Source organism: Eptatretus burgeri, chromosome 12 (genome assembly GCF_056783735.1).
Source record: "Eptatretus burgeri isolate ZD-2024b chromosome 12, Ebu_testis_v1, whole genome shotgun sequence".
Lineage (NCBI taxonomy): Eukaryota > Metazoa > Chordata > Myxini > Myxiniformes > Myxinidae > Eptatretus > Eptatretus burgeri.
Genome location: NC_140972.1, coordinates 54,944,224 through 54,956,162, shown reverse-complemented (window position 1 = coordinate 54,956,162; position 11,939 = coordinate 54,944,224). Strand labels below are relative to the sequence as shown.

General features: G+C 44.9%; 1 protein-coding gene across 1 annotated transcript in view; it reads left to right on the top strand.

The window, feature by feature from the left end:
• Positions 1-2,795: 2,795 nt before the first annotated feature.
• The window catches only part of LOC147015659 (uncharacterized), a gene marked incomplete at its 3' end in the record, with an annotated part of 12,564 nt that continues 3,420 nt past the window's right edge, over positions 2,796-11,939 (top strand). The window contains exons 1-2 of the mRNA XM_085849116.1: positions 2,796-3,059; positions 8,643-8,768. Of these exons, the coding sequence (XP_085705242.1) occupies positions 2,796-3,059; positions 8,643-8,768 (390 nt within the window). The remainder of the gene's footprint in view (positions 3,060-8,642; positions 8,769-11,939) is intronic.

Below are 11,939 nucleotides of genomic sequence, written 5' to 3'. Positions count from 1 at the left end.
CATGGTCAATCTCCTTTGCCACATCACCAGCATTGAAATGCCAAGTCCATCGATGCAGATGTGGGTCCTTAAACCATGATCTCGCCACCCTAAGTCCACAACAACTTGTGAAGCGAAGAAACTCGTTGCTATTCTGGTTCACAGTTCCCGACCTGTAGGAACCAATACATGTCTCATAACCATCCCTATCAGTGCAGCTGATGCATTGAGATCCCCCAAGATGAGAAGAACATCTCACCTGGGGCACTGATCAACCAATGACTTGAGTGCAGCATAGAATGTCTCCTTAGTGAGATCACTCGCCACAGTTGGAGCATGTACAGAGACCAGAGAAATGACACCCAGAGAGTGACAAATCCTTAGTCTCAAAATACACTTGTTGACTGGTGTTACCTCGATTACCATAGGAGTCAGCTTGTTGGACACAGCTACAGCAAATCCCTAGGAATGGTAACCATCAGAGTAACCAGACCAGTTGTAGGTGGTAGCCACCCACCATGATCTCCAGTCTTCGAACCACAGAAAGTGCTGCAATACTGATGTTGAGACACTGGAGCTCAGATGACAGCAGAGACAGGTGATCATCCTCTCTTGGAGTGATGACATTCCAGGCACCCAACCTAAGAGACCGACCACCTCAGGTTATCCCGAGGAGACTGCCATCTGGCAGACGACACCTCAACACCACACCAACAGACATCACCCCAACCTGACCAAGAAAGGTTGCCCCATGGTTTCCCCCCTATAAAATAATGGGGGTCCTGAAGGCTTTGCCTCAGTCCTGTCATCTGGTGAGCTGCCCTTTGCAGGGCAGCTGCATCAGAGGTAATCCCACAGAGTGAGTTCTTCTTCGTTTGATTTGTGTTTTTCGTGTATCTTGTGGAATTATGAGCCTGCTGTGGCTCATTGGTTAAGGCGGTGGCTTGGGATCCTTGGGGTCCTGAGTTCGAGCCCCGCTGGCTGCTGAGTTAGCATCAAGAGGGTTGACTCAGCCTGTCATCCTTCTGAAGGTCGGCGAAACGAGCACCAGTGTACTGGGAATTATCCCTGCAGGGTCGAAGGCGACTAAAGGGTTGGCGTCAGGAAGGGCATCCAGCCATAAAAAACATTGCTACAAGAAAGGGTACCATGATTGGAGCCCACAAAAAGCTGACCCCTGCTCAGGGATAAAGGCTTTCAAATGGGGTGATGATGTGTATGTTGTGGAATTAAATGCTTTACGATGGCCGGAGTGCAAATTCTGCCACCAACCTCCAAGGAATTGCAAACACAACTGCAGGAGGAGTGAGGGATTTGGGACACAGGATTTGGAAGCAAACAGAGAATTGAGGAATTTGGCCTTCTCACTTGCTGGAATCCCTGGATGATATAGTACAACTGAAATGTCTTTGGAACAAACTTTCTGTCGCAAGATTCTTTGATTGATCAATGTACAGTCCGTTGGAGTCCAAAGTTCGGTGTATTGAAATCAAACACAAAAAGTGACACATCGACATGACACTGCATAATGCAAATGGGGACGAGCTGTTCTCTTCCCCCTTTCTTTCTCTCTCTCTTCATGAACATTCCTGAAAAGCACCTTCCTCTGGAAACTATGAGATGGTCGTTGAACAAGATAGAGCCAGTAATCTCTCATTCCTACAATATGGCTGCATATCTCGAAGCAGACAGAAATCCCCTGAACACTTTTTACATCCACAAGATGTGAAATCCAACTTCATGATAAACACTTGTCACATTTTTATTTAACTCTATATTTCCATTTACACTATTAACAAGCATTGCAATGTCTAATATAATGAACACTTTGTTCCACATCAAGTTTATAGGTATAGAAGTGTTCACAACACACAGAATGGTCACTCGTAAATAATTTGTGGCATTTGCAGAAAGAAGACAAAAAGGGTGGGACTGGGTGATTTTGGGAGTTCAACCAGGATGGGGTTATTGGAAGAAACCTGGAGGAACTGAGAAGGGTTGGAGGATTGAGAGAGCAGAGGGAGCAAGACTGAAGGAGAGGAGGTTAAAAAAAACACATCAGCTGCCGACCTCTCCGTGATGTGAGAGCTCCACTGGCCATTTGTGCTTCGGCCTCATTTCAAGAGATGGCAATAATATTAAGAACTTTATATTCCACAGAATTCGAGATAGAAACAGTGTCTTCAGAAAGTATTCACAACACTTGACGTTTTCACATTTTGTTATTACAGCCTGACTTTAAAATGGATTAAATTTATATATTTTTTTTGTCACCGATCAACACAAAATACTGCATTATGATAAAGTGAAAAAAAGTTTTTAGAAATTTTAACAAATTAATTAAAAATGAAATCCTGAAATGTCTTGCATCAATATGTATTCAACCCCTTTGCGATAACACTCCAAATTGAGTTCAAGTGTGTCCAATTTCTTTTGATCATCCTTGAGATGTCCGAACAACTTGATTGGAGTCCACCTGTGGTTAATTCGAAATTGATTGGGTATGATTTAGAATGAAACACACCTTTCTGTATAAAGTCCCACAGTTGACAGTGAAAATCAGAGCAGAGACCCGACCATGAAGTCCAAGGAACTGCTTGTCGAACTCCGAGATAGAATTGTAAGGCAGCAGCTATCTGGAGAACGGTATAAAACAATTTATAGAGTGTTGAAAGTATCCAAGAGCACAGTGAGCTCCATCATTAGGAAATGGAAAGAATATTGAACTAACCAGACTCTTCCCAGAGCTGGCCGTCCTACCAGGCAAGAGTGATCGGGCAAGAAAGATCTTGGTCAGGGAGGTGACCAAGGACCCAATGACGACTCTGATAGAACTACAGAGGACCTTGGCTGAGATGGGACAACCTGCCGGAAGAACAACAATCTCTGCAGCACTTCACAAATATAGGCTTTATGCAAGAGTGGCAGATGGAAGCCACCAACTCCTGAGAAAATTGCACATGACAGCTTGTGTGCAGTTTGCAAAAAGGCACGTGCAAGACTCTGAGAGCATTAGGCCAAAGATTTTGTGGTCTGATGAGACGATACATGAACTCTTTGACCAGAATGCAAACCGCTACGTCTGGCGGAAACTGAGCACGGCTCATCACCCATTTAACACCATCCCTACCATGAAGCATGGTGGTGTCAGCATCATGCTCTGGGGATGCTTTTCAGTGGCAGGAATTTGGGAGACCTGTAAGGATGGAGGGAACAATGAATGGAACCAAATACAGACAAATCCTTGAGGAGGACCCACCTCCAAGTGCAAAAGACCTTTGACTGTGGTGAAGATTTACGTTCCAACATAACAATGATCCCAAATATACAGCCAAAGCAACACTGGAATGGCTTCAGAACAACAACATAAAAGTCTTTGAGTGGCCCAGCCAAAGCCCAGGCTTGAATCCCATACAGAATCTGTGGAAACACTTGAAGATTGCTGTTCACCGACATTCCCCATCTAACTTGACAGCACTTGAGCAAATGTTCAAGGAAGAATGGGAGAATATCACCAAACCCAGATGTGCAAGGCTGATTTTTTTTTTCTTATATTTTTGTACACACTGTTGAGGCTCATATGAGCGCTGACACACAGAACGTTCAAGAAGGGGAGCAGAAGACAAGTGGGGTGGGAGAGGGAAGGACAAAACAGTGGCGAACAGAGACATGAGGAGATCTGTGGAAGGGAGAGGGGTGGGGTGGGGTGGCGTAAACCAGGTAAACAAGATGGACACCACAGGGACTTTCAGGTCCTTACACGATATGGACTTTCAGGAAGGAAAGCAGGGAATTTGAAGGAGGTGGGTTTGGGTTGGATTAGCGGGGGTAGAAAAGATCATGTTTTTGGAAGGGGGTAGATAAGAGATGGTGGTGAACAGCTGTTTTGAAGACCTGGGGGGAATAATGGGATTGCAGAGAGTGTGGGAGTTTGTTCCAAAAGTGGGGAAAAAAGGAATGAAAGAGTGAAGGTGAGCAGTGATTCATGATTTTTGTAGTTTTAACAGAATGGGTTTGCTGGTGGACCTTGAGGGGGTGGGGGGGGGCAAGACCAGAGAGGAGATGGTAGAAGACAGAAAGTCCACCGAGCTGCCTGCTGTGAGTGAGTGAGTGGCCCAATGACTCAGCCTCACTGTGGGAGATACCAATGATCCTAAATGCCTTGGTTTCCACAGTGTGAACCTGAGAGAGGTGAGAGGTGGGAGCACCAGCCCAAAAGGAAGAATAGTACCTCATCAGGCTGCAAACGAAAGCTTTGTATATGGTCAGGTTCTCAGGTGTGCCAAGGAAGAACTTTTCACGACAGAAGATGCACAGTCAGCAACTGGCTTTGGAGGCCAGTTTGGAAATGTGGATTTTCCAGGAAAGATCATGGCAGATAGTAAGACCCAGAAGCTTGATTGAAAGGACTTCTTCCAGAGGATTGTTGAGAAAGTAGATGGGGGGGGGGTTCCAGACGGTCCTTTCTGAGAGACATAGTGAGAGTGTGAGATTTGTCAGGATTGAAAGACATATTCTAAGTGTTTGACCAGTTTGTGATTTTATCCAGACACGCAGAGGGTTGAATAGGCTGGTGCTTGCCGATATGGGGGATGACAGATGGTACGGCAGAGGGTGGAGTCATCAGCAAAGAGTTGAAGAGGATTTTTCAGAGAGTCAAAGAGGTCATTGATGAAAACCTGAAAAGGAACAGTTCCCAGAACACTGCCTTGAGGAACTCCAGCCTGGACAGGAAGAGGGGATGAGAGAACGCCATTAAGGGCCAAACGATGGCTGTGACAGGATGGGAAGTCTGCGCGCCATGAGTGAAGATGTCCTTATATACCATTGGAAGAGAGTTTGGTGAGCAGGGTAGGGTGCCATTCCACATCAAAGGCACGCAGTTTGTCCAGGGAGATGACTGATTTCATGTCTGGCATTGAGGACCTCCATCCATTGTTGGGAGAGCAGAAGCAGCATATCCAGGGTAGAGTGGCCTGGTCCGAATCCAAATTGATGATCGGAAATCAAGTCATTGGAGAAGAGGAAGGATTTAATGTTTGAAGCGATGATGGATTCCATAATCTTGCTGATGATTGGGAGAAGGCTGATTGGTCTGAAGTTGCAGGGATCAGTTTTTACACCTTTTGTCTGCAGAGCGGTGATGTTTGCTGATTTCCAAGCAGATGTCAGATTACCTTGAGCAAATGGAAGGGTAATTGAACAGAGAGAGGGTAAGCAAGAGCTGCAGAGCAGGTATTTAGGACATCTGAGCTGTTGCCGTTTGGACCGGTTGCAGAATCTAAGTTGATGTTTGACAGCAAGCTCTCCACCATGTCAGAAGAAAAGGACATAGAGTCCAGGAACAGTTGGTTGTGACTGGGTTCAGTGGGTACAGAAATCTGTGGGTTTCGGACACAAGAATTAGAAGCAAACACTGAGTTTAGGCATTCAGCCTTTTCAAATGCATTGTCAGCTGTTCGGACATTTGAGGTAAGGGAGGGGATGGAGGGGGGACATACACCAGAAACAGACTTACTTAGATGCCACCAGGATTTGGTGGAGGGAGACAGGTTTGAGAGTTCAGACTTGAGAATAGAAAGATGTTGTTTATTGGCTCTCCTCAGGGTAGACCCACACTTGTTCCAAGCTTTGTGGAAGGAACTGAGATTGCCTTCAGTTGGATTAGCCTTCCATGAGGCGAACGCAAGTTGTTTCAGGACAACTGCCTCACCACAAGCTTCAGTGTACCATGGGCGGGAGGAAGGGTAGGACAACTGAAGACGAGAGTGGATAAATCTGTGCATGAGAGAGTGCAAGTTTCTTTGAAAGAATTCCCAGGACGAGTTGATGTCGGAGGAAGTAGAAATGAGAGACCAGTCTAGAAGTTTGATTGGTGCTTGAAGTCCATGCTCGTCGGCCTGATTGAAATGCCAGACTTGACGGCACTGAGGTGGCTCTCAAATAAACAGCGAGAGATATGTCTACTTTGACAAGGATGTGGTCAGATTAACTGATTGGAGCGGAGGAAGAACAGCAGTTATATTCAGGAAAATTGGTCAAAATCAGATCAAAAAGAGATGGAGTACCATTGGTTGAGATCCGGGTTGGGAAGTTGACCGATTGAGTCAGTTCCAATGAGTCACCGAAGTCTTTTGCTGAAGTGCCATGGCAGGTGAGAAAGGTACCCACAACAAGTCCCTCCTGTGCAACTTCCCTCTGCAAGGAAGCTCACCAGATGGTGGGATTGGGGCAAAGCCTCCGGGACCTCCACTCTGATGATATGAGGAAAACTACGGGGTAACCTTCCTGGGTCATATTGCGGTAGTGTGTGTCGGGGTGGTGCTGATGTGTCGTCCACCAGACGGCTGTCTACTTGGGTTATTTAGAAGCAGACCCTCCAGGTGGGTGCCTGGAAAGTCATATCAATAAGAGAGGATGATCATCTGTCTCTGTTATCATCTGAGCTCAAGCGTTTGAACATTGTTATCGCAACACTCTCTGAGGTTCGGAGACTGGATAATGGCGAGATCATGGCTGCTGGTTACACCTACTATTGGTCTGATTGTTCTGATGGTTACCATGCCCAAGGACTTGCTGTAGCTGTGTCCAATAAGCTGACGCCAATGATAATTGAGGTAACATCCATCAACGAGTAGGTTATGAGACGAAGGATTCATCACTCCTTGGGTGTCATTTGCCTGGTCTCTGTATATGCTCAGACCGAGGTGAATGATCTCACCGTGAAGGACGTATTCTATGCCACGCTCGAGTCTGTGGTTGATCAGTGCCCCAGGCGAGATACTCTTTTATTCTTGGGGGATTTCAATGCATCGACTGGAATGGATAAGGTTGGTTATGAGACATGTGTTGGTCCCCATGGGTCTGGAACAGTGAACCGGAATAGCACTAAGTTTCTTGACTTTGCAAGAAGTCATGGACTTATGGTGGCTGGTTCATGGTTTCAGCGCCCACAGGCTCATCCCTGGACTTGGTTTTCCAACTTTGGTGGTGTGGCCAAGGAGATTGACCATGTGCTCTTTACTGGTTGCTGGAGAACTGTAGGGTTTTCCAGAGTGCTGAGTTCCTCAATACCGACCACAGACTTATGGTAGCAACTCTGAAGTTGTAGCTTAAATCCGGAAGAATGATACCATCCCAGCCTCGGCTGGATGTTGGACAGCTCAAGTTGAGGAGTTTGTGAACAGGCTGAGTGGGGATTTGGGAGGTCTGGGTGCTTTGGGGAATCTTGAAGAGTTGTAGAGTGCCTTCAAGACCATCATTCTTGATGTTGCCGGTGGATGTCTTGGAACTCACCGAAGGGCAAAGAAGAATTTTGTCGCTCAAAGGACACTGGATACCATTGACCAGAGTTGTAGGGCCAGGCTGAATGACAGAGCTGAGCTGTTCAGGGAGTTGAGCTGAAAAAATTGTACATCTGCTGAGGGTGGACAAGGATGCCTATGTGTGATGAATCTGTGAGGGGGTAGAGCATCACCTCTAGTCAAGTGATTCTCATCCTGCTTACAGGGGAATTCACGCATTGCGTTCCTCCACGTCCGCCTCTCGGTGGACTGCATTTAGAGAGGAGGGTGGGGTTGGCTCTTGACAGAGGAGTCCGGAGTGAAGGCCTACCGGGCCGGTTACTTTGAGCGGCTGTACCAGCCTGATCCATCAGCTGTTGAGTTGTACGTCAGCGGTGTTACTATCCCTATTGCTGACCCTCCAATCAACTGTGATCCATCTTCCATTGTCTGTTTGTTTGTTTGTTTGTCCTCACAGAAGTTTAATGTTTTTCTCCACAACCTCTTGTCGGATTGTCACAAAATTTTCACAGGAGCGACTACTCATGTAGATGTTTTATTGATAATTATGACATCATAGGTCACATGGTGTAGAAGCCATGTTGGAAAAATGGAAAAACTTTGGACCTCTGTATCTTTGAAACTACACCAAGGAAAAATTTGAAACTTTGCATTTGCCATAAACTCCCCATGGGGTACATAGAGTGATAAGGATGATGTCATTGGTGAAGTGGTGTTTATTACGTAAACGATAGGATTAAGTGGAGCTCGATGAAATCATGACAGGCAAGGGAAGTGGCGGACAGAAACGACTTTATTCCACACTGCATATCAATATCCATCCATCCATCCATTGGGACGATAATCTGTGTAGTGCGTTGGTGCTGCCTAAGCAGTCTTATTGGTTATTGGGTACAATCCTGGATTGGTCGCCACTCCGTCACAGGATACCAGCAAGCTGGCACTCATTTTTCCGACCTCGGAAGGATGACAGGTAGATTCAACCCCACCTGGTGTTATTTCAACAGCCGAGAAGGATTTCAACTCAGGATCCGAGGATCCCAAGCCCACCACCCTAACCATTAAGATATCAAAATGCAAGTCTGTAAATGCACCGCATTTCCTCTCTTCTCGATCTAATCCCACACCAACAGGTCAACCCACACGATAACAAATGAATATTTCACTCATTAGATGAATCGCAGAAAATAGCATTATCAAAGACATGACAAGAGCATCATAACAATTGAATATTGCAATCAATCACTGACAGCAGGTAACAGGTAACGTAAAATCTATTGGATTGATCACGGGGTAAAACCTACCCTGGCTCGAGATTTTGAGGGGATTATTCTGCCCTCTAATGGAATCACTTCACAGATCCAATCTCTTTGGGGCCTTATGGTGTCTGTGGATACCTCCTTGTCCGCAGAGCTACATCAGATGCAGCACCTGCTGATGCCGGTGCAGCATCATTCTCAGTGTGAAACGCTTTCGCTGGTGCAGGTATCATCTCAGTTGACCCTGACCCCTCTAACTTTATTCCTACAAAGGGTCTGCTGATTGGAAAGGTTGAACTTCACAGCTCAGCCCAGCATCCGTATTTGGTCCACTTGCCATTTCCAAATGCAGGGGTCCAACTGCAACATCATAATTTAAGGGACTCCGTCTTGACCTTACAACAGCAATTACTCATTTGTGGTTCTGATGGTAGTCACGCGCAAGAACAGGCTGTCCCACCAGAAATTCATGCACGTTGCCTTTACCTCCACCAAGGGCCCATTAAAAAAGTCTGCCATTGACCCTTTTGCTGATATCAGGTTTAACCGCATCCAATCTAGTATGCAGTGGTCTACCAATAAACATCTTTGCAGGACTCTCTCCGATTATTGCATGAGGAGTGTTCCGTAGGATAACAGGAAATGGGCTAACTTTGCTTACATGGTGTCCTCCTCTTCCCTCACAGAGCGAAAAGTCTGTTTGAAAGTTTGGACAAAACGTTCAGCCAGCCCATTAGTGGCTCGTTGTTAAGGGGCACACCGAATGGGTTTAATTCCATATTGTTTCATGAAGAGGTGAAATTCATCCGACGTGAACTGAAGACCATTATCAGATACTAGCTGTTCAGGTACGCAATTTCTGACAAAAAATCTCACACAGTTTGGTGATGGTCTGTTGTGACATAGTTGACTTCATGACATAAATTTCTGGCCATTTGGAATGTGTATCAACCACCACAAGAAACATAGTGTCAAGAAACGGCCCAGCATAACCCAAGTGTACCAGTTTACTTGTACCAGTGTACTCACCTGAATTTCGGGGACCAACGAAAATTTTCAATTTTTGAGGGATCATGACTGTATTATATATGACTGATGAAGAAAATCAAACATGTATTTGAATTCTACTACCATACAGTTATTGCCTGAAAAAATTTCAAGCTTCTGGGATGGGTCAATAAAAATATATGGGGTCTCAAAGTTGGGTCTTCATACCAAACCAACATTTTTTTTCTGGATTTCAACTGATCAGGTCATAAAAATTAATCGAGGTATACTCCGTTTTATGTTTGTTTCTTACAGAGCAGTTATAGAAGAATAATCTCTGAAAATTTCAAGACTCTAGCATTAATATTAAAAAAAGTTGTGGGAGTTTAAAAGTAGCTGTTCATTTTGTGATGCTCGCAACGAACGACTATAAAAATAGGGCCACAACCACATTTTCAACACTCAATATCTCGGAGTTGACCGCATCTATGGGCCTAAAATTTTACGCAGCTTCATTTTGATACCTGGGAACTATTTTATGAAAGTTTAATGTAAATCTGCGGGGGTCAACTGGGAGGCCTCTGGTGATATGAGGTGGAATGACTCAAAAGGGGATTGTTGGTGGGCCTTGAGCGCCTTGTGGAAATATGTGGGGGGGACAAACCCCCCCTTGCAGCATGACCCTTCAGATAACATCCAGCTTGTAAACATGGTTGGTTCCAATGCTAGCTACAAGCGAGTCTTCCTGTCACTGTTATTGTTGCTACGACTCACAGTATGTACATTTGTGTTCATTTTCTTTCCAGGCTTCTGGAACCTTCTTGCAGCATGATCCTTCAAGTGACAATTACAACACGACTCGTGCAGGAAATCTATATATTACTAAAACTCTCATCTTGTATGTATATATATATATATATGTATATATATATATATATATATATATATATATATATGTATGTATGTATGTTCCTGAAATACAGCCAAAACGGGACATGATAGTGCAAAAATTTCGGGCCACCTTACTCAGCATTCTCCTGCGGTGTGCATTATCAAGTTTCGTTCAAATCGGGCAACGAAAAAATTATTAAAAAAATCAATTCCCGATTCAGTCAAGTATTCGTCAGGAGTATTTGATCAATGCAAACAACCACAGCGGTATAGTTCGCTGGAGCTATCTTTTTTATCTTGAAATTATTTTTTTCATCAACCGCTGTCACAACCGAAACCCAATGGGTTCACGGGTCATCTCGTAACAATTATCCGGGTGTTGTTTCCTTCCGCATAAAAATAAGAATCCCTGTAATCCCCCTCATTCTGGACACCAGATGATCTGGAAGGCATGGCCCCAGGCTTAGTAGTCATCTTGTGGACCTTTGGTCCTCCCTTATTCTATAACTCCACAGAGTTTTTTGCAGCAGTTTCCATTGCAATCACGAGTTCAACAGCTCTCCGGAAACTAAGCTCACTTTTTGACAACAGGCGCTTTTGAATACTCTCATTTGTCAATCCACAGATGAGCCTGTCTCGTAATGTGTCATTTACATTGTCACCAAAGTCGCAGTGCGAAGACAACCTTTTCACCTCGGCGACAAAATCACATCTCGATTCTCCGTCATGCTGATCACGTTTGTGGAATCGAAATCACCGTGCAATTATGCTGGGTTTTGGGCATAAATGATTCTGGAGAATTTTCACCAATTCCCCATACGGATTTTTGCATGGCTTGTTCGGTGCAGTGAGATTCTGAAGCAGCCCATACATTTTGCTGCCAACTAAGCTAAGAAATGTTGGCACCTCTCTTCACCAATGCCATTCACCAGAAAATACTGCTCCAGCCTCTCCGAATATGCGAGCCAGTCTTCCCTCCCTTCATCAAATGGCTCGATGCTTCCGATATAGCCTGCCATATCTTCGTGACGCAACACAAATGGCGCTCACTCAAAGTCTGAGTTCCAAGGCCTTCAACGCTCCAGGCCCCCAACGTTGTCACGCTGTTCCAGCAAAGCTCAACAGGCCTCAGACTTGCACAGCAGCTCAGCATCGTTCAACTTTATTGCAACAAAGAAATCCCATCTTCGTCGCCAGTTTATTACGTATGCGATAGGATTAAGTGGGGCTCGACAAAATCATGACAGGCAAGGGAAGTGGCGGCCCAGGAAGTACTTTCTTCCACACTGCATATTAATACGCAAGGCTGCAAATGCACCACAGTATTGCATTTGTAATTGGTTGCATCGAAATCCTTTTCCAAAAAATCTGAAACTTCATATATCTGACGTATGACCAGATGTGAGTGAAGACTGAAATATTTGACCTCATTGGTCACGTGGTATAGCGTCCATAAGGGATTTAAAATAAATACATTAAAAAAAACTTCTTCTCCAGAACTGTTTCACAGATTAATGCG